The sequence below is a fragment of the Solanum lycopersicum genome, chromosome 8, assembly GCF_036512215.1.
Source record: "Solanum lycopersicum chromosome 8, SLM_r2.1".
Classification (NCBI taxonomy): domain Eukaryota; kingdom Viridiplantae; phylum Streptophyta; class Magnoliopsida; order Solanales; family Solanaceae; genus Solanum; species Solanum lycopersicum.
Window position 1 is genome coordinate 19,802,154 of NC_090807.1, and position 24,084 is coordinate 19,826,237.

The 24,084-nt window shown below is 38.0% G+C and overlaps 3 protein-coding genes across 3 annotated transcripts; all 3 read right to left on the bottom strand.

Moving 5' to 3' along the window:
• Positions 1 to 8,597: 8,597 nt before the first annotated feature.
• On the bottom strand, positions 8,598 to 9,160 carry LOC138337843 (uncharacterized). The gene is made up of 2 exons (XM_069288276.1): positions 9,147 to 9,160; positions 8,598 to 9,039 (listed from the first exon to the last, which is right to left on the bottom strand). The coding sequence occupies exons 1-2, from the start codon at positions 9,158 to 9,160 to the stop codon at positions 8,598 to 8,600; spliced, it is 456 nt and encodes a 151-aa protein (XP_069144377.1).
• A 12-nt stretch (positions 9,161 to 9,172) lies between these two features.
• LOC138337844 (uncharacterized) lies at positions 9,173 to 10,564 on the bottom strand. The gene has a single exon (XM_069288277.1). The coding sequence runs from the start codon at positions 10,562 to 10,564 to the stop codon at positions 9,173 to 9,175; it is 1,392 nt and encodes a 463-aa protein (XP_069144378.1).
• Positions 10,565 to 10,603: 39 nt separating this feature from the next.
• LOC138337845 (uncharacterized) lies at positions 10,604 to 14,671 on the bottom strand. The gene has a single exon (XM_069288278.1). The coding sequence runs from the start codon at positions 14,669 to 14,671 to the stop codon at positions 10,604 to 10,606; it is 4,068 nt and encodes a 1,355-aa protein (XP_069144379.1).
• Positions 14,672 to 24,084: the final 9,413 nt, after the last annotated feature.

Genomic DNA, 24,084 nt, shown 5'->3' on the forward strand with positions numbered 1-24,084 from the left:
AAGCATCTTCATAATTTCAGCATGAAACTATGTAGGTACTGATGGAGGAGCCCATTTTGACCTGTTCCTGTCCGGATCATCTGCATTTGCAAAGTAAGGTTTCAAGAAACTCACATAAAAAGTGTGATGAATCTTTAACCTATCTGGCATGTTCAACCTATATGCGACTTCGGCCACTCGTTTCACAACTTCAAATGGACCATCATACTTAGGAATCAAACCCCGATGCCTAGTCTTACTTGCAATCTATTTCCAAATTTTTGGAGTAAGTTTCAACAACACTTTGTCACCCACATTTAACTCAACTGAGCGACAATGTTGATCAACATATTTCTTCATGCGCCGCTGAGCCTTGCGCAAACTATCTTGTGCTTCAGATAACATTTCAAGTCTGTCCCTTGCAACCCTGTATGCTGCTGGACACTTTCCCTGATTTTTAGACTTAACAACATCCAGTGGCGTCATAGGTTGCTTGCACAGTGTCTAACGATGCAACTCAATTCCGTTGACTTGCTTTCACATAGTGCCTCAAGTATTCCTCTAATAAGTGATTAATCATTTCCGTCTGTCCATCTATTTGTGGATGATTTGCAGTAGAAAACTTTAATTTAGTTCTCATCAGATTGAACAATGTTGTCCAAAACCTGCCTGTGAACCTTGTATTCCTATCACTGATAATGTCAGCTGGAACACCAAAGTATTTAACCACGTAGTTGTAGAATAAATCAATAGCAATCTCATATGAACACAATTCAGGTGCAGCAATGAAAACAGAATATTTTGAAAACCTGTCTATACAAATGGTTGATGAATGGAAGCTAAAAAATTTGAATAAATTTCCAGCTTAGTGTACTTTAAATTTCGTTCAAAAACGGGGTTGAAATCTGAAAATTTAATGCATTTAAAGGAGGTGAGGCCACCAGGATTCGAACTTGTGACCTTACCCTTTAGCTACTGGTTTTCACTAGAAAGGAAAAGAAAATGGGGCTGGGGGAATCAAACCTGGCTACTGGTTTTAGAATGGAGAGGAATGATTTAATTAAGTTAAATGGGAGGTGTGGGAATCGAACCCACGACCTCTAGGTAGCGAGTGAAAGAAGAGAATTAAAGAAAAAGAAAGTGTGAGGCGTGGGAATCGAACCCACGACCTCAGGGATAGAAAGGAGAGGAGCAAAATTAATTAAGAAAAATGAGGTGAGGTTGTGAGGGCTCGATCCCACAACCTCACTACCAAAAATGCTTAGCCTAGCGAAATTTAAATTAAAAAAATAGGACGCTGTGGGTGTTCGAACCCACCACCTCACATCCTCTAGCAAATTTAAATTAAAATAAGGAGGCTGAGGGGGTTCGAACCCACAACCTCCCTATTCCAGCGAAATAAATAACAAAAATAAAAGAGGTTGTGGGGGTTTGATCCCACAACCTCTTGGTTTGGGCAAAAATGAGCAATGTGATGTTAATGAAAAATAAAAAAGGGTTGTGGGGGTTCAAACCCACAACCCTTCAACCAATTTGAGAGGAAAACCAAGTAGAGAATTAAATATATATTATTAATGTTGGGGTTTAATCTAGAATCCCAATATCATGGAGATTAAAAAATAAAATCAATGAAAATGTAAAGTGTTATCCAAGAGGTTCAAACTTGGGTTCCCTTGCCCAAACTTCCGTATCGATGCATAAGTCATACGGGAACAAAATATCCAAGAATAATGCCACCTACTTAGATCAAATCAAGATCTTGACAATTATACAAGATGCATAAGTCTTGTACTACGTAATATTAGGAAGTTATGAGTCACTTAACGAACTATGAATGAAGTCTCGTGGCTTGTATGTATATACCCATAAGTCTAGCATACGATAAAAATAAGTGAACATAAGATGTATGTAGTGAAATGATGAAACTCTAGAAGGGTTCTGTCGCGCCCCTTTTTCGCAGAAAATAGGTTTTGTGCACGACCTAACAACTCTTTTGGGATTTTTGAGTTTGGAGTCGTCACCTAACAAATTAAGGCGCGTTAGGGCACCTATTTAACCTAATTAAGTCTAACTAAGGTCAACGAGCCAAATATTAGGGTAAGGGTTCTAATTACATCGAGGGGAAGGTGTTAGGCATCCCTCGAGGTCCACAAGTGTGGGTCCCGGTCGTATCTCATGCAATCTATGTGGGGGTTACAAGTAGCAAATAGGTCACTTCATTTATTAATTTATTTGAACTCGCTAAGTGATAATAAATACAAAAAAATTAATACTATTTTCATTAATTTGAGCATGCAAGGTAGGTGATAGCAATAAACAATCAAGTTTTATTTTTATTTAAGCATGTGATACTATGTTATAAACAAAGTTTGTAATATTAAGCAATTAATATGTGAGAAAGTAAAGTTTTGAAAATTGAGAAAATTTTGAATATGAAATTTTTATTTAAAAAAAATGTTTGTTTCTTTATAGGGATGATGCCACGATATTGTTGATCGCGCTCCTCCACCATAGAAACAATTTTGATTTGAGGTCGGTCTAAACTAGTTAATGTTTTTGAAAAATGATTTAAAAGATTTAGTTTACACATAGGCACATAACATTTACATATAAATGCACATAATTCTTTTGAAATTCATGGGAGGTGGTACTTCTGAGGACACGTCGGGTTTCAAAATTGGAACTAGACCTCGTAGTTCTTTTGACTTTCCCACTAACGATAGGTTAGGAGATAGTGCTTTATAATTTATTTCAAAAATAAGCAAAGTCATAATCAATCCAAAATTTTAAAGGAAGATTGAATAATGACTTTTTTTTTTAGAAAATTATGTTGCAAGATTTTGATATGAAATTTTTTTTAAAAGCCAAGTAATTTGCTAAATGCATAAAATGATTCTAATTTAGTACTAAAAAAATGTTGCATAATGAATGCGGAAATCTTCAAGAAGACAAATAGGATTTCTAATGATATTAACTAATTTTAGGGGGAGGGCACAAATATGCACAAACAAAATTTGTTAAAGATTATTTACAAGCCTATAGACATGATTTCTAGGTGTTCAAAAGAAGGAGTAACGCATATGCATGCCTTTGTGAATCTAAATGATATGAACAAATTAATCCTTATTCTACATGACAAGATGATGCTAAAAGTTATAACATTGTTAAAACACCTAATCAGCCTACTAAATTATTATGATTTTATTTTAACATTAAAAAATTAACGGAATCTAGTTTATTATTTTTAGACTTATTAACAAAGCATCAAACAATTGATTGGATTATAACACCTACCAACAATAATTCTAGGTGGTTAAAGACAAACCTATAGGCATGATTTCTAAAAGTTTATAATGAACAAGTAAGCATATAAATCCCCCTCCCCTAGACGACCCCCCAAATAAATTTATATATATGATCTTTAGAGTTACAATTGTTACAACATTCGAATGAATAAAATAGAAAAATATATATATATATATATATATATACATTCAAATAAACAAATAAATCTTTCTTCAAATAATCTTCAACTTGAACTTCAAGTTTGAAACCTGTCAAAGTAATCAAATAACTACACAAGTAATCACACTTACTAGTCAAGGTGAGACGATATGCAATTGTTTAATGACAAATTCTACATATAAAAAAAACAGACAATAGCTTACACAAATGTGTGAATGTAAAGATAGTGTAAATGTTAAGAATACTAAGCAATTAAGCAAAACAAATTGATTCACCTTTTACTCGAACAAAGTAGCAAAATAGCAAAGAAGAACACTTGAATATTTACTGGAATATTAATGTGTTGTTAAAGTAGCAAGAGAGCAATGAGAGAAGGGAGAGTGATGAGAGAATTTGTGATTGAAAGTGAATGAGTGTGTGAGTTCTTGAAGGGAGGGGTCTTATTTATATAGCAAGGAGGGGGAAACAAATAAGGAAAATAAATATTTCAAGGAATCAATTAAATATAAATTGTTTTCCTTATTATAAAAGAGGCCCAAATCAGAAAATTTTAAAATAAATTATTACCATAATACAAACAAGTAAGGAATCAGTATGTTTATTCATAAGGAAAAATAGATCAATTAGACTTATTTTCCTTAACTGGTAGAGAGTAAAATCAGTACAATCCTTTTTACCTTAATTAAATATCACTTTTCTAAAAATATAACAACTAAGAATATGAAGTCAATCAAGGTAAAAATAAAATAATCAATTAAAATGACAATAATATTTTAAAAGATATAAGAAATCTGCAACTACTATTGAAATTTACAAGTCTTACCATGACAAATAATAATCAAAGTGAAACCAATATACACTTAGCATGTCAATACCCAAATCACATTTAGCAGACTTACAGGAACTGATTATCATACAATATTGTTTTCAACATGGCTAAAACACATGTACTTTGCAAATTTTCAAAAGAAAATCAACAAGAACAGTCCATAAGATCAAGCAAATCACAATATATTTTCATATTCATAACAAAATATTTCTGAAAACATGCAGAACATTAGGAAAATTAAACATCTAAATGAATAATAATAAAAAAAAAACTAAAACAGAAACTAACCCAGACGGATCTGTCGAGATCCATCTCAAACAAAAGCTCCAGCACTTCATGTGATGTTGCTGATTGCCGTTGTTGTCGCCACTGGTTAAAGCTGTTGTTCGTCCTGTGTTGCTGGCCAGAGCAGCTATTGCTGTCTCGCTAGACTGCTGCTGGCCGCCTCCCTCGCTTTCCGGAGTTACTGGCTGCTGCTACCTGCAAAGAGAAGAGGAAAGGGAAGAGGAGAGACGGGAGAAGAGAGGGGAAGAGGAGAGAAAGAGGGAGAAGGGGGACGACGGGAGAGGGAGAATGAGGAGGAACAGAGGAGGCGAGAAGAGGGGGAAAGAAAATGAGAGAGATGTAGAGGGGAAGATTGGTCGGCGGCGGCTAGCTGTTGTCGCTGCTGCTGGTGGCGCTAGTGTCGGAGTTGTTGCCTTCGTCGGAGCTCTCGACGGTCGCTGCTGCTGGTGGGGTTCGCCGGAAAAGAGAAGAGAGAAAAGAAGGGCGAGGTGGAGGCAAGGAGGAGGAGCGGCGACTGGGAACCGAGGGTGGAGCATCGCCACCTCTGGCGTTCACCGAGAAAATTGGAGAGGAGAGGTTGGCGGCTGAATTTTGGAGAGAGAGGGAGAGAGTGGCGGCTTGGAGAAGGGGGGAGGGAGGAAGAGAATGAATTAAAATTTTAGGTTTTAGGTTCTTTTGGTGTTGAGGAAAAAGAATGGGAGATTTAATCACAACCGTCGGTTTAGATAGAGATGAAGGGTTAGGATTCAATCTGGGATTTATTAATTAAAATGGACGGATGAGATCAAAAGATCAAGTCTTGAAATTAGATGAGTTAGATATGGAATGGCTAAAATTGCAATTAAAATTGGCTAGCATTGAAAGGAAGAGATGGCTATGATTGTAATAAAATTTTTATTGGAGTGGCTAGAATTGAAAGAAATTAGAATAAAATAGGCTAGAACTTAAATAATTTCTAAAATATTTTGTATAATTGAAAATCATTTAAATTTTAAAACATTTGAAATTCATTAATAATTTTAAAATATAATAATATTTACAATAATTTTATAAGTATGTGATACTAAAATATATAATTTTGAGAAAAAATCGACTAAAACTCTAAAACTTTAAGTAAATTTTAAAATACGTATTTAGTCGAATATAATCCTAAAAAATGGTTAAAGGTCGGTCAAAATTGGGTGTCAACAGCTGCCCCTTGGTTGATTGAGAATGAGGAATGAATTGTCAGACAACCAACGTTGACTTAGTAGCCGATTTTGTCCGACCGACGAGAGATGTCAGTTGGATCAATTGAAACGATATAGAGTTGAAAAAGGGTACGTCAGAGACTTTGGTTTTAAGTCGCCTACATATCTCTGGTTATACGAGAATCAGGCCGTGTGTAGTTCTAGATTCAAGAGAAAATGAAGCTCTTAAAAGTTGAAAGAGCGCTAAGGTGTTTGAAAGGTACGATATTGGCTTGAATGGATAAGATTAGAGTAGCGAGAAGAGAGAGATTGAGAGGCTAAAAGAGTATGACAGAGAAGCGAGAAGAGCATGATAGAGTGAGGTTGTCAACATTTGAGCAAGGGTTCGGAGTATGAAAAGCGAAGAATTGATAGAGTCATTGTTGTGATAGAGGATAGAGTGATAATTGTAATCAAGGGCGATCGATCATATCTACAAATTCTAGATAAAATGTTAGCTTATAAATAGATAAAGTATGACCAATAATAATAAAATATGAGTTCTATTTAATAGACAAGAGGTGATAAAAAGCGTATCTGTTTGAGACGTACTGCAAGCCTTGATAGTCTGTAACTTCTTGAAGGATTGAACCCATCTCTGAAAAATGACGTCAAACTCCAATAGATTTGATACTATAAAGATATAATAATATAGACGAAAATATCTAGTTATAAGGAGAGTCTAAACGTCATTTTAAGGCGGACGAGCCTAAGTATCGTTTTAAGGCGGACAACCTAAATATCTTTTAAAGGCGAACAAAATATCTTATAAACCGGACGAACATAAATGTCCTATGAGGCGGACAAGCCTAAATTTCCCTTTAAGGTGGACGGCCTAAATGTCCTATAAAATGGACAAACCTAATGTCGTTTTAAGGCGGACGAGCCTAAATGTCCTATTGTAAGGCGGACGAGCTTAGATGTCACATTGTAAGGCGGACGAACCTAGATGTAGCATTGTAAGGCGGACGAGCCTAGATGAAGAGACAGAAAGTCACAGTGGTGAGTTGAATCCGAAGATATCTTCATGGTAGCCTGAATGATAGATGAGTAGCGAAACGATAATGCGAGTAGCCAAGAATTTGTCAGAGCCTTTGTTTTGTAAACAAGTGAACAGCCGTTCAAACGGCGACTTTGTCTGTAATCTGCATAACTGTAACTTGTAAAAGAGTAATTAGAGCAGAAAAAGCGGTAAATGTAAACATGATGCAATTTCCCATATTGACTATGAATGTTTGCCTTAAGACCATGCAAAATGACGTCTTAGGCTATGATGTCTAGGGCCATGATATGCAGAGTGTATCTTCAGGTCATGAAGATGTTGTCTGTAGGCCATGAAAATGACGCCTTTAGACTATGACACCTTTCGGATTATGATAGACAGAAATTAAACCCTTAGGCCATGATATGATGTCCGCAGGCCATGAGGATGATGCCTTTAGACTATGATACCTTAGGGACATGGTAAGCATAAAATAAGTCCTCAGGCCATGACATGAAGTCCGCAGGCCATGAAAGATGACGCCTTTGGAGGATGACGCCTTTGGAATATAAATAATGAGTAAAGAGAGCGTATCTGTTTTTGACATCTGTTTATACTCTTGTGACTTGATTTGATTCGGGCGCATGTAAACTTCGAGCACGATGCAATCTTGAGCTTATGCAAACTTCGGGCACAATGCAGTCTCAGGCACAATGCAATGATGCATTTCTTCGGGCACATGAAATATCGAGCACACGCAATGATGCATTTCTTCGGGCACATGCAATATCGAGCACAATGCAATGATGCACTTCTTCGGGCACAATGTAATATCGGGCACATGCAGTATCGATCATATGTAATGGTACATTCCTTTGGGCACATAAAATATCGAGCGCATGCAATAATGCAATTCTTCGAGCATAAGTCAATGTTGGGCATATGAGATGATGTATTTCTGGGTACATGAAATATCGAGCACATGCAATAATGTGTTTCTTCGGGCTCATGCAATATCAAGCACATGAAATGATGCATTTCGGCATTCTCGGGCATAATATAATGATGTAGTTCTTTGAGCATAGTGTAATATCAGGCGTAGGTGCAAATGATGCAATATCGGGCATAATGTAATTTGTCAGCACAACGGTTGCTTAAGGGCATACAGTAGCTCGGGCGTCCACCTTATTGGAAGGATCGAGTGTCATATGTCGGGCTCAAATGTGGTGATGTTGATTGTTGCAGTTGCCTTTGTATATGTACCTGTATTTTCTACATTCAAAGAAAAATAGTTAGTTTAAAGGGGGGAGGTTGATCTGTATCCATGATTTGACGCAGCGTGCTCCTTTGGCTTGCCATCCACACCTCTTCGAGCGTCTGTTTTTTCATAAAAGGGGGAAAGGAAATAAAAAATAATAATAATAAAATAAAAAACAAAAAACTTTGAAAGATTTTGAAATTATCATTTAAAAAAAAGCTGATGTCGAATCTTTGACCATGGTATAGGTTGAGACTTCACAACATCTGACTCAAAAGTGGAGCTATCATTTAATCTTTGTTGTAAGCTGACTGCTTGTTGAGAAGAATCTTTTGGTGAAATTTTGAGTAAAATTTTGAGTTCTGCCCCAGTATGAAGATGTGCCAGGAGAAATCTTGATGGAATTTTTGAGATCCTTTCAAAAATTCTGCCCCAGTTATCAATAGAAAAGGGGGAAATGAAAGTTTTATTGATAATAAGACCAAACCCCATAGGAGCGCCTACGTATCCCCTCTTAAAAGGGAATCAGGTCTGACGTAGTTCCAAGTTACAAAAAGCATGAATCAATCTCTAGATGTAATACTTTTTCACAGAATCTGAATTGATAGGTTTTGGCCAAACTTCTCCATCCATTTCTGCAAGTATGAGGGCTCCGCCTGTCAGTACTCGAGAGACTATGTACGGACCTTGCCAATTTGGTGAAAATTTACCCGTTGCCTCGTCTTGATTTGGAAAAATCCACTTTAAAACAAGTTGCCCAGGTGAGAAATGTCTGGGTTTAACCTTCTTGTAGAAAGCTCTGTCCATTCTATTCTGATAGAGCTGACCATGACAAATGGCGTTAATTCTTCTTCCATCTGTTAATGCCAAATTCTCTGCCTGACCTTGTATCCAGTCAGCATCACTCAACTTTGCTTCTTGGATGATCCTTAGGGAAGGTATCTCTACTTCGGCGGGTATCACAGCTTCAGTGCCGTATACTAAGAAGTAAGGTGTGGCCCCTGTGGAAGTTCTGATTATGGTACGATACCCCAGCAATGCGAAAGGTAGCTTTTTCTACCAGTGTTTGTGATTATTGATCATCTTGCGCAATATCCTTTTGATGTTTTTGTTTGCTACCTCGACAACCCCATTCACTGTGGCCTTTATGCTGTAGAGTTTTGATGACTGATCTTGAACTTCTCACACATTGATCTCATCAGGTCACTGTTTAGGTTGGTGCCGTTGTCGGTGATGATTGATTCAGGAATTCCAAACCTACAAATAATGTTGTTTTTGACAAAGTCATCCACAACTTTCTTTGTCACTGATTTATGGGAGGTGGCCTCAACCCACTTGGTGAAATAGTCAATTGCGACAAGAATGAATCTGTGCCCGTTGGATGCTGTTGGCTCAATTGGATCAATGACATCCATGCCCCATGCTGCGAACGACCAAGGTGAACTAGTGACATGGAGTTCGTTGGGAGGTACTCGAATCATATCTGTGTGAGTCTGACATTGATGACATTTCTGGACGTAGCGAATGCAGTCTGTCTCCATAGTTAGCCAATAATATCCTGATCTCAGAATCTTCTTTGCTAATATAAAACCGTTCATGTGAGGGCCACAGGTGCCTGCATGTATCTCTTCGACCAGCCTGCGAGCCTCTCTTGCTTCGACACATCTTAGCAGCCCCAAATCGGGAGTTCTCCTATAGAGGATTTCCCCACTTAAGAAGAATTTGGTTGCTAACCTTCGAATTGTACGCTTTTGTACACTTGTTGCATCTTCTGTGTATTCACCACTCTTCAAATATCCTCTAATGTCATTGTACCAGGGCTTTCCATCAGGCTCTTCCTCAACATGGAAACAATAAGCTGGTTGTTCATGTATATGAATGTGAATAGGATCGATGTAATTGTGATCAGGGTGTCGAATCATAGAAGACAGAGTGGCTGAGGCGTCTGCAAATTCATTTTGGACCCTTGGTACATGTCTAAATTCTTTTTTGACAAACCTTTTACATAGCCTATGCACGCACTCCAAATATGGTAACAACTTTCGATTTTTTGTTGCCCAATCACCTTGAACCTGATGGATCAATAGGTCTGAATCCCCTATTATTAGCATTTCCTGGACATCCAAGTCGATCGCCCGTCGGAGACCTAGTATGCAGGCTTCGTATTCGGCCATATTATTTGAGCAAAGGAATCTAAGTTTTGCTGATACTGGATAATGTTGCCCGGTGGGTGAGATCAAAACGGCCCCAATGCCGAATCCATTCAGATTTTTAGCTCTATCAAAGAACATTCTCCATCCATCATATTCTTCAGAAATGTCTTCTCCCACAAAAGCCACCTCTTCATCTGGGAAGTAGGTCTTCAACGGCTTGTAATCATCGTCCACGGGATTCTCTGCCATGTGGTCTGCTAACGCCTGTGCTTTCACTGCTTTTTGCGTGACATACACTATGTCAAACTCGCTCAACAATATCTGCCATTTTGCCAGTTTACCTGTGGGCATGGACTTTTGAAAGATATACTTCAAAGGATCCATCCTTGAAATCAGATAAGTAGTATGCGATGAGAGGTAATGTCATAACTTTTGGGCAACCCATGTTAGAGCACAACAGGTACGCTCTAATAGAGAGTATCGGGCTTCGCACGATGTGAACTTCTTGCTCATATAATATATTGCGTGCTCCTTCCTCCCTGTTTCATCGTGTTGTCCCAAGATGCAACTAAAAGCATTATCCAATACTGAAATATACAAAAGTAAGGGTCTACCTGACTCTGGTGGAACCAATACAGGAGGATTGGATAGATAGTCTTTGATCTTGTCAAATGCCTGCTGACATTCACTTGTCCATTTCACTGCAGCATCCTTTTTTAACAGCTTGAAGATAGGTTCACAGATGATAGTAGACTGAGCAATGAAACGACTGATGTAGTTAAGTCGCCCTAAGAAACTCATTACCTCCTTCTTGCTCTTTGGTGGGGGAAGATCACGAATTGCTTTGATCTTCGATGGGTCCAATTCTATACCTCGACGACTGACAATGAAACCTAAAAGCTTTCCAGCAGGCACACCAAAGACACATTTTGCCGGATTCAGTTTCAGATTGTACTTGCGTAGCCTGGCAAAGAATTTTCGTAAATCTTCCAGATGATTTGAACTTTCCTTTGATTTGATGATGACATCATCCACATAAACTTCAATTTCCTTATGGATCATGTCATGAAACAAAATAGCCATTGCTCTCATGTACGTAGCCCCAACGTTCTTTAATCCAAAAGGCATCACCTTGTAGTTATAGACGCCCCACGGCGTGATGAAGGCAGTTTTCTCAGCGTCATCTTTGTGCATCTCAATTTGATGATAGCCGGCAAAGCAATTCACAAATGACTGAGTTTCGTGCTTATCACAATTGTCAATCAGTATGTGTATGTTTGGTAATGGAAAGTTATCTTTAGGGCTAGCTTTATTGAGATCTCGGTAATCCACGCAAACTCTGACCTTGCCGTCTTTCTTGGGCACTGGAACTACATATGCAAGCCAAGTTGGGTATTCTGTCACTTGGAGTATCCCAGCATCTAATTGTTTTGATACTTCTTCTTTGATTTTCAAACTCATCTCGGGCTTGTATTTTCTCAGCTTCTGTTTTACCGGAGGACATGCTGGATCAATGGGCAGTCGATGGGCTAAGATTGAAGTACTTAGCTCTGTCATGTCTGCGTAGGACCACGCGAAAATATCCTTATTCTCTATGAGAAACTCGGTGTACTCTTTCTTGTCTTCTTTTGTCATGTGGATGCTTACCCGGGTTTCTTGTATCACCTTTGCATTTCCCAAATTCACCACTTCTGTCTCTACCAAATTTGGATTGGGTTTTTCCTCGAACTCCTCAACCCTTTTGATTAACTCCTCGAGAACCTCATTGTCTTCGACTTCTTCTAAGTCATTAATGTTAAGTTGAGCAGTCTCATTGTATGCCATAGTCTCAGATTCGACATTTTTATAATGAATTTTGCTGATCTTTGCTTCCTTGCTTCCACTAGGGCCCTCTTTCTCATCCTCGTTGATCACGACGTTGCAAATCTTCCCCTCTTCTTTGGTTAGCGATAACCCCTTCAAGTCGTCTGAGATCTCATCAATACTGCCTCCCATGAAACCTGCTGATCGAAATGATTGATACAATGGCGGTATGGGTTTCTTCAATGGATAGTAGTACTCATCTCTAGGTGGTAGCCAATCGAGCCATTCTTCGGTGGTGTACTTATACCCCAAACCAAAAGTGGTGGAATGTCGAACAGGCTGTATAGGTTCGACTATCCCTTGCAATTCAGCCCCCAAACCTTTCCGAAGCTCGAAACCAAACCAGGCCATCATATCTATGATTTTTTGGCTGAACCAAGGTTGCAACTCAATATTACCAACAAGCTCCATTGTATGGTACATTTCACCATCCATATTCTCTCTTCCTTCAATCGTGTATACAGGATGCCCCTTTTCTCCATGGACTACAATCTCTTCGTAATCCCATTCAAACTTCAGACATTGGTGAAGAGTAGATGGAACCGCTCCAGCCATATGAATCCATGGACGACCCAATAATAAGTTGTATGATGAAGGGATGTCCAAAATTTGGAAAGCTATGAGGAAAGTGACAAGACCAATGAGCATGTCCAAGGTTATCTCCCCAATAGTGCCTCTTTGAGAGCCATCAAATGCCCTCACATTCATCTTCCATGTCTGAATTTTTGCACTATCCACGCCCAGCCTCGTCAGTGTGCTTAGAGGGCAAATGTTTAAACCTGAACCTGCATCAACTAATGCTTTGTTTATCACCTTATCATGGTACTGAACCAAAATGTACAGAGCTTTATTGTGCGTTGTTCCTTCGAGTGGCAGCTCATCTTTGTGAAAAGATATTTTGTAAGCCTCAAAGACCTGCCCTACCATTTGGGATACCTCTCCATGAGTGATGTTAGATGGGACATAAGCTTCACCAAAGATCTTCAGAATGGCATTTCGATGAGTTTCGGAAGATTGCAGTAACTCCAGAATTGATATTTGGGATGGGGTTTTACTCAGCTGCTCAATGACAGAGTATTCTTTAGCTTTAACCTTTTTCCAAATACCTTGATCCTCAAGCTCTACGACTGATGCTTTGGATTTGCTAGAGTTTCCCTGAACCAAATTTTCAGAAGTGTAAATTCTTCCACATCTGGTGACCCCTGTTGCAACATCTGTCTCTTCCACATTCATTTCTCTTTTGTTGTAATCCCAAGGTACAACATACGTATCACATTGTATTGGGGAGGATGCCTTATAGAAAGTGAACGGTGGTCTGGGTGCAACAACTTCTACTTCAAATGGGGCGAGTCCTTGCACTATTAGTGGTGCTTGGGTAGTGGTAGACATGGCTTCTTCTGTTTCGACAGCCCAGATAGATTCTTCCCAATCCCAGACATCACCAGCGTCCACCATGTTGACTTGATGGTTAGGGAGAGGATTATTTGCAACATTCGGTGTAGGATCCTTCAGTTGGATGGTTTTTGTATCAATCAACATTTGAACCTTATCCTTAAGGGCTCTGCAAACATCGGTGGTGTGGCCCTTCATCCTAGAATGGTAGGCGCAGACCTTGTTAGGGTCGTACCATTTTGCGCGAACATCCACAGGTAATGCAGGAAATGGAGAGACGTACCCAGCCTGTTTCAGTCTCTCATAAAGTTGTGCTATGGGTTCAGCCAAAGGGGTATAGGTTTTTGTAGGTCTTCTTTCATAGGAAGGTCTGTTTTGGTAATTTGGTGTTTGAGTGGGTGGTGGAGTTTGGAAGTGTGTTGGTTGAACATTATAGACAGGATATGAGGCATGCAAGTATTGAGGAGGAGCGTTTTGGTAATATATTGGCATGGGTTGGGGAGATATAGGGGGTGGAACTGAGGGATGTTGAGGGTATGGGGTGTGAGGGTATGGGGTGTGAGGGTATGGGGATGGTGGTGGGTTTATTGTCTTGTGCCTCAAAGGGGTCCTAGTTCCATGAGCCATCATTACAGAACCTGTTTTCTTTCGACTCTCTGTCATTCCACCAGATTGCAGAGCCTTGTTGGTTGCTTGTAAAGCCTCCGAGTTAATGATAGTCCCATTCTTTATGCCTTCTTCAATTCTTTCGCGTAGTTTGATGATTTCAGCGAAACTCTTTTCAGCCACCAGCATCATTCGGTCATAGTATTGTGGTTCTTGGGCACGGATGAAATAGTCTTTCATTTGAGATTCTTCCATAGGGGGTATGGCCCTAGCCGCCTCAAACCTCCATCTTATGGCATATTCTCTGAAGGATTCACTCGGTTTCTTCTTCAGATTTTGAATGTAAAACCAATCAGGTGCGTTTTCAATATTAAAACCAAACCTATTCATGAAGTCAGTTGCCATATCAACCCATTTTATCCATTTCCGTGAGTCTTGCTCAATGTACCATGATAGGGCCTCCCCAGTAAGACTCCTCATGAACAACTTCATGAGTATCCTCTCATCTCTCCCCACCCCTACAAGTTTGTCACAATACATTCGTAGGTGGGCTTTGGGATCCCCAATGCCATTGAACGTCTCAAATTTTGGGAGCTTGTACCCCTCGGACAGTTCTACATCAGGATGCATGCACAGATCCTCATAGCTCAATCCTCCCAACTTATTGTTTCCTTCAACATGCTGTACCCTGTTGGTCAAGTTGTCTAATCTCTCAGTCAGGGTTTTTATTAGGATGTCTTTTTGATGGGACTCTGATTCATGGAGGTCATGGGTCAGAGGGGCAGTTTCAACGTATATGGGATTGGGATTGTTGTTCCCAAGAGTATATGGGATATTTGCGTTTGGGGTTATTTCTGGGAAGGTTGGTTTGGTATGTTGGTAATAGTGGTGAAATGGAACTTGGGTATTGTGGGGTGGTGGAAAGGTATTTGGACGAGTGGGTTCAGGTGGGGATATATGGATTGGAGGATTCTTTGGCGTGGTTGTTTAGTTAGGAGGATTGTCTATGTTTTCTCCAAATTGGGTTCCAAGAAAGATAGACAACTTGGCCAAATCACGCATTCTGGCTACCTCTTCTTCCAATTGCGAAATCTTGCGCTTGAGTCTTAGGACAAGATTATTTTGAAGTTGTCCTCCCTCAGAAGCTTCTACCCTTTCAGTGGTGCTGTTGTCGTCAACAATTTTACCTTTGTCTTTGGAGCTTGCTCTTTGAGAAGAAAGAGAAGGGGGGGGGTCCCTTTTGATCTTGTATGTGCCAGGATGAAGGACAGATCAACCTTGGGAAATGGGAAAGCAATAGAAACAAAAGAAAAGAGTTAGGGGTTAGGATAATATCAACACGTTGTTTTGAAATAAACGCCCTAAATGCATGGAACCTCGTTGAGCCAGAGGTAGGCCTAAGCGACACGTAAGTGATGCATAATAATTAATTCAAGCCTTATTTGCCAATTTGGAGTTTAGAGTTAGACAATAAAACAACTTTCGATTATTGAAATAATTTCTATTTATTACATCAATCTAAAGATAACTAAAGGGCTAGGGATAACATATGGGAAATAAAGAGAAAAAAGAAAAAAAAACTTCAATTATGCTGCTCTCCAATGTTAGGCACAATCTGCTTTCTCATTTCTGGGGTTATGTCATAATCAGTGTTGAGGAGGTTGCGAGCCCATCTTCTCTCTTTTTCATCGCCAAAACCAGGAAGACCTCCTTCACTCAAATCTCTATGCTCTGCATCTTCTAAAAGCCATACATAATATTCAGGTGTGCAGAAGGGTCGGTGCTCTTGAACATCGATAGTTATCACATTCTTCCATCTTCGCAGTATAGTGTTCACTTGCGGTAATTCTGACCCAAAGTCATATCCATAGTGGCTCATGTGGGATCGCAGAGGTATCATTTGGATCTGTCTGAATTGTCGAAGGATTCGAAGTGGTGCGTATGGTTGCACACCATTCAAACCGATAAGCTCAATGAAGTAAAGTTCATTTCCTCTTATGATGGCACGTTGTGGCTTCAATCAATAATACTTCCATTGGATTTCAACCGCTGAGCGCTCCTTTAGGTATGTGAACCAGTCCTCCGTTCCCACAGGGGAGATAAAATGTTTCATCCTTAGGGGATGGTTGATAATTTTGTTCCCCATAGTCCCTCTAACAATGTCTACTTTATTAGCTCTTTGGTAGAAATGTTCGACGGCCCAAAGTTGCAGCAGAAAGTTGCACCCCTCAAAGTATCTTTTGCCTTTGGTGCATGCAGTCAAAGCTTTTAGAATTTCTGCAAGTATCATGGGGACCAAGGTCTTCCTACCTCGAGCCAACATACGAACCACGTAACACAAACCGGTGTGGATCTTTCTTCCTTCTCTAGGAAAAACCAATGAGCCTAATAGGGCGAAAGCGAATGCATTAAGACGATACCTTTCCCATTTTGCAGAAGAGCAAGCAAATTCTCTATGAAAGTTTTGATGACCTTCCTCATCCCCAAAGCGTGAATATAAGAACTCTAAAGAAATCCAACTTTCTTTCAGACAAAGTAGATTTTGATTATGACACATGCCCATTTGCTTCAGAAAAGATCTTGGACTTGGCTTGTGTGGAACAATCATTTCCAACTCTTTGTATGCGAGACCCATGAATCCTCCAATTTCTTCGATTGTTGGGGTTAACTTGAAATCCTTGAATTTGAAGACTAACCTCTCAATGTCCCAGAATTTCAACAATGCCTTGATTAAGTGACGATCTGACTCTACGGAGATCAAAGCTGTGAGGCCGCCTAACAGTTCATTTGCTTCTAACTCTCGATTTTTTTGAATATCTTTCCACCAAGTCTTCAAAATGGGATTAACTTTGACCACCATTTGCATGTTGGGAAAGTGAGGGTGTGCCATGACTCTGCAAACAAAGTAACAAACGACTTCTAAACTCCGTTTTGACAATGTTGGCTTGATTTAATTATTATGATCACGTTGACACATAAACATGCAATTTGTCTAAGGGTGTTGGGGCCCTTTAGACGATAGGGTGGCTACTAATTATGTGGATTGACGCCAAGGGTCAAACCACCTAGGGCTTATGCAGCATGTATGACTTAACCAAGACTTCTAAGAGTGGCTTAACACGGACTTGAAAGGGATTCTATGCGAGAGGCTCGTGGCTTTGCGGTAGTAAAACTATCCACTACGTCCACGCATATGCCGACTCTCTATAATGGGTATTTGAATAAGATTGGAGTAGTTGCAAAGGCCAACATCACGAGAACAAAATAAAAAAAGGAAGAGGGTCCCAATTGGGGGAAGTATGAGCGGGATGCCAATTATCAAAGCAATAACATTTAACATTTAAATTGGAAAGAGTAACATATAGACAATTTATTAAACAAACATAAATAAGCATGGATAAAGGAATTTAAACATATTAAGATATTAAAATTACGCAAATAAGGAAAGAAGATACGAGACTAAATATGTAAGCAAATAAGAGAAAAGGGAAGAGGTGAAACATGATAATAAACAATTAAGGAAAAGGGGAAAGGGTGGAACATGGCGAGAAGATAATAACTAAGGCAACAAATAAGCTAAACATGGTAAGCACCTAACAAATAATGAAATGACAAAAATAAAATAAACCCGACATAAATAAGCAATTAACACGTAATGGTAAGAACTTAATATCCCCAGCAGATTCGCCATTCTGTCGCGCCCCATTTTCACAGAAAACGGGTTTTGTGCACGACCCAACAACTCTTTTGGGATTTTTGAGTTTGGAGTCGCCACCTAACGAATTAAGGCGCGTTAGGGCACCTATTTAACCTAATTAAGTCTAACTAAGGTCAACGAGCCAGAGATTAGGGTAAGGGTTCTAATTACCTCGAGGGGAAGGTGTTAGGCATCCCTCGAGGTCCACAAGTGTGGGTCCTGGCCGTATCTCATGCAATCTATGTGGGGGTTACAAGTAGCAAATATGTCACTTCATTTATTAATTTATTTAAACTCGCTAAGTGATAATAAATACAAAAAAATTAATACTATTTTCATTAATTTGAGCATGCAAGGTAGGTGATAGCAATAAACAATCAAGTTTTATTTTTATTTAAGCATGTGATACTATGTTACAAACAAAGTTTGTAATATTAAGCAATTAATATGTGAGAAAGTAAAGTTTTGAAAATTGAGAAAATTTTGAATATGAAATTTTTATTTTAAAAAAATGTTTGTTTCTTTATAGGGATGATGCCATGATATTGTTGATCGCGCTCCTCCACCATAGAAACAATTTTAATTTGAGTTCGGTCTAAACTAGTTTATGTTTTTGAAAAATGATTTAAAAGATTTAGTTTACACATAGGCACATAACGTTTACATATAAATGCACATAATTCTTTTGAAATTCATGGGAGGTGGTACTTCCGAGGACGCGTCGGGTTTCAAAATTGGAACTAGACCTCGTAGTTCTTTTGACTTTCCCACTAACGATAGGTTAGGAGATAGTGCTTTATAATTTATTTCAAAAATAAGCGAAGTCATAATCAATCCAAAATTTTAAAGGAAGATTGAATAATGACTTTTTTTTTAGAAAATTATGTTGTAAGGTTTTGATATGAAATATTTTTAAAAGCCAAGTAATTTGCTAAATGCATAAAAATGATTCTAATTAAGTATAAAAAAAATGTTGCATAATGAATGCGGAAATCTTCAAGAAGACAAATAGGATTTCTAATGATATTAACTAATTTTAGGGGGAGGGCACAAATATGCACAAACAAATTTTGTTAAAGATTATTTACAAGCCCATAAACATGATTTCTAGGTGTTCAAAAGAAGGAGTAACGCATATGCATGCCTTTGTGAATCTAAATGATATGAACAAATTAATCCTTATTCTACATGACAAGATGATGCTAAAAGTTATAACATTGTTAAAACACCTAATCAGCCTACTAAATTATTATGATTTTATTTTAACATTAAAAAATTAACGGAATCTAGTTTATTATTTTTAGACTTATTAACAAAGCATCAAACAATTGATTGAATTATAACACCTACCAACAATAATTCTAGGTGGTTAAAGACAAACCTATAGGCATGATTTCTAAAAGTTTATAACGAACAAGTAAGCATATGAATCACCCTCCCCTAGACGACCACCCAAATAAATTTATATATATGATCTTTAGAGTTACAATTGTTACAACATTCGAATGAATAAAATAGAAAAAAAATAATATATATATATATATATATATATATACACACACACACACACACACACACACATTCAAATAAACAAATAAATCTTTCTTCAAATAATCTTAAACTTGAACTTCAAGTTTGAAACCTGTCAAAGTAATCAAATAACTACACAAGTAATCACACTTATTAGTCAAGGTGAGATGATATGCAATTGTTTAATGACGAATTCTACATATGAAAAAAAACAGACAATAGCTTACACAAATGTGTGAATGTAAAGATAGTGTAAATGTTAAGAATACTAACCGGTTAAGCAAAACAAATTGATTCACCTTTTACTCGAACAAAGTAGCAAAATAGCGAAGAAGAACACTTGAATATTTACCGGAATATTAATGTGTTGTTAAAGTAGCAAGAGAGCAATGAGAGAAGGGAGAGTGATGAGAGAATTTGTGATTGAAAGTGAATGAGTGTGTGAGTTCTTGAAGGGAGGGGTCTTATTTATATAGCAAGGAGGGGGAAACAAATAAGGAAAATAAATATTTCAAGGAATCAATTAAATATAAATTGTTTTCCTTATTATAAAAGAGGCCCAAATCAGAAAATTTTAAAATAAATTATTACCATAATACAAACAAGTAAGGAATCAGTATGTTTATTCATAAGGAAAAATAGATCAATTAGACTTATTTTCCTTAACTAGTAGAGAGTAAAATCAGTACAATCCTTTTTACCTTAATTAAATATCACTTTTCTAAAAATATAACAACTAAGAATATGAAGTCAACCAAGGTAAAAATAAAATAATCAATTAAAATGACAATAATATTTTAAAAGATATAAGAAATCGTCAACTACTATTGAAAATTACAAGACTTACCATGACAAATAATAATCAAAGTGAAACCAATATACACTTAGCATGTCAATACCCAAATCACATTTAGCAGACTTACAGGAACTGATTATCATACAATATTGTTTTCAACATGGCTAAAACACATGTACTTTGCAAATTTTCAAAAGAAAATCAACAAGAACAGTCCATAAGATCAAGCAAATCACAATATATTTTCATATTCATAACAAAATATTTCTTAAAACATGCAGAGCATTATGAAAATTAAACATCTAAATGAATAATAATAAATAAAAAAACTAAAATAGAAACTAACCCAGACGGATCTGTCGAGATCCATCTCAAACAAAAGCTCCAGAAATTTCAATATAATATAAACAGAAAAGCTCCGGGTTGCGACTGGCACCCACACTTACCCTCCTATGTGAGCGAACCAACCAATCTAAACCTTAACATTTCAATATAATATAAACAGAAAGTAATGCGGAAGACTTAAACTCATAAGTAAAAATAAATAATTAACTTCTATAACTCAAAAACTTATCATTATCCCCAGAAACTGGAAGTCATCATCACAAGAACATCTACTTTAAACTACTAATTCTAAGAGTTTCTAAGAAGCTAAAAATACATAAGAAGCTAGTCCATGCCGGAAGTTCAAGGCATCAAGACATGAAGGAGAAGATCCAGTCTAAGCTAGAAGCGTTAGCTCACCCTGAAGATCCGGTGTGACGAAGACTGGCTTGAGTTACTGTTGAGTCGAAGATGACGGCACGTTTGCTGCACTCCACAAATAACAAGAAGAAAAACATAAAAGTAGGGGTCAGTACAAAACACGGGTACTGAGTAGATATCATCGGCCAACTGAAAATAGGGAACAGTATATATCAATATTATCGTAAATTAACTATAAAACTCAACATGTAACAACAACAAGTATTATAATCATCAATAAGTACCATCAAGTTCATCCATGAGGGCTCAAGCCTCAACACCATACTCATTTGGGAATTAAGTATATTAAGTTGAGTATATTATCATCTTTCAAGATTCATTATCTTTCCTCCTCTTGTGTCGGTACGTGACACTCCGATCCCCTACTACTATGTGTCGTTACGTGACACTCCAATCCCCTACATGTGTCGGTACGTGACACTCCGATCCCCTAATTCTATGTGTCGGAACGTGACACTCCGATCCACTAATATCATTCTGTAAATCATCAAGCCTTCTCTATTCCAAGGCATCATCAATCCCATTACTTTAATTCATCAAGCCTTCTTCTATACCAAGGCATCATCATTAATAATGTATATTAAAGTTTCTTTTCAAGATTCGGGATTCAATATTTTCATCATGCTTATCTTATCACAATCACATAATCATATTCATGCAAACATACCATTAAGCATATAGTAGGGTTTACAATACTACCAATACATATCATTCACTATTAAGAGTTTACTTATGAAGCATGAAAACCATAACCTACCTCCACCGAAGAATTGGAATCAACAAGCAATTTCCCAAGCTTTGATAATCCCTCTGCCTCTTGATCGATCAATTTCTCTCTCTCCTTGTTCTCTCTATTTTCTTTATTCAAACCCTCTTTCTTTTACCCTAGTTAACATATAATTAAGTGTAAAAGATGGCAATAATACCCCACTAATTAACTTAGGGTTACCTCTTTTAACCCCCAAGAATTTGAGTTATTAATATAAACCCACGAAATCTATAATTAAGGAAGGAATAGTCCAAAAACGTCCCTTAAAACGTGTAAGGAAATCCGATTCTGCCTGGGATTTGCGCAACCTGTGACGGGCCGTCGTGCCATTCCGTCACGAAGTTCAGAGAGTCGATTTTCAGTACCCAATTTCAGATTTTCTAAATGTTTTGAAACGAGACCCTGCGACGGTCCGTCGTGCCCATGACGGATCGTCGTTTGGTCCGTCGCCTCAGCCTGTTTTTCCAGAATTGAAGTTTGTTGCTCAAAACGACTAAACAGGTCGTTACATTGCTGCTGGCCGCCTCTCTCGCTTTCCGGAGTTGCTGGCTGCTGCTACCTGCAAAGAGAAGAGGAAAGGGAAGAGGAGAGACAGAGAAGAAGAGAGGGAGAAGGGGGACGACGGGAGAGGGAGAATGAGGAGGAATAGAGGAGGTGGGAAGAGGGGGAAAGAAAACGAGAGAGGTGTAGAGGGGAAGACTGGTCGGCGGCGGCGGCTAGCTGTTGTCGCTGCTGGTGGTGGCGCTGGTGTCGGAGTTGTTGCCTTCGCCGGAACTCTCGACGGTCGCTGCTGCTGGTGGGGTTCGCCGGAAAAGAGAAGAGAGAAAAGAAGGGCGAGGTGGAGGCAAGGAGGAGGAGCGGCGGCTGGGAACCGAGGGTGGAGCGTCGCCACCTCTGGCGTTCGCCGAGAAAATTGGAGAGGAGAGGTTGGCGGCTGAATTTTGGAGAGAGAGGGAGAGAGTGGAGGCTTGGAGAAGGGGGGAGGGAGGAAGAGAATGAATTAAAATTTTTGGTTTTAGGTTCTTTTGGTGTTGAAGAAAAAGAATGGGAGATTTAATCACAACCGCTGGTTTAGATAGAGATGAAAGGTTAGGATTCGATCTGGGATTTATTAATTAAAATGGACGGATGAGATCAAAAGATCAAGTCTTGAAATTAGATGAGTTAGATATGGAATGGCTAAAATTGCAATTAAAATTGGCTAGCATTGAAAGGAAGAGATGGCTATGATTGTAATAAAATTTTTATTGGAGTGGCTAGAATTGAAAGAAATTAGAATAAAATAGGCTAGAACTTAAATAATTTCTAAAATATTTTGTATAATTGAAAATCATTTAAATTTTAAAACATTTGAAATTCATTAATAATTTTAAAAATATAATAATATTTACAATAATTTTATAAAGTATGTGATACTAAAATATATAATTTTGAGAAAAAATCGACTAAAACTTTAAAACTTTAAGTAAATTTTAAAATACGTATTTAGTCGAATATAATCCTAAAAAATGGTTAAAGGTCGGTCAAAATTGGGTGTCAACAGGTTAAGTATGAGTGTAAGATACACTAAATGGCCAAGTGCATTGGCATATGACGAAATGAACAATGAAATCATAAAATGAAGAATGAAATGATGAAACCCTAAAAGGGTTAAGTAAGAGTGTGAAACACACTAAATGGCCAAGTGCATTGGCATATGATGAAATGAACATTCACGTAAAAAAGGGTAAGTAATTATGAAGAGTAAATGTGCTAATGTTAATGAATGTGGTGACAATATGATATGAGGCTAATGTAAAAGATGGGAGTAATCTCAAACGAGCCTAAGTAAATGTTACCAAAATGTACTCACCAATGAGAGTGTAAAGTTAATGAAGAGACCAGTCTCTATGAATACTCTAATGAAAGTATTGAGCTTAACACCGTTAATACTAATGATGAGACGAGAAATCATCTAATGAGCTATGATGTGCTCATACTAGATGCCAGCTTACATTACGTATGAGATGAATGAAATGAAAATTTATACTGAGAACCAATAGGCTAATTATTAGCGGTGATTCCTTCTTTCAGCAAGGGCGGAAGTTCGCGTGACTCTCATGAGATGAGACTGTCTGGCTTGCCGTGTATAGGTCTTCTTACATCGCCTAGTCTTCGAACCTATACAAACAATATAGATATCTGGCGGGGTTAAATTCCCATGTACGCTAGCATGTTATGGGTCACTTTGGCCGGTGATTCCACCTCTTTTCGGTGTGGGAGAGCCACTGGATTTCATTATGTGATCTATGTCGATTAAAGTTAAAATTCCCAATGGACAAATGAGGCCAACTTCAAATGATGCACATAATGAAATGAAAGATACCAAAGGTGTTAGGATAGGATAATCAAAAGGTGAGTTAGATTCAAGTAATGACATTAGGTTATTCTTGGTCATTGCATAACAAACCTAATGAAAATTTTAAAGACATCCTAGGTATAGTTGG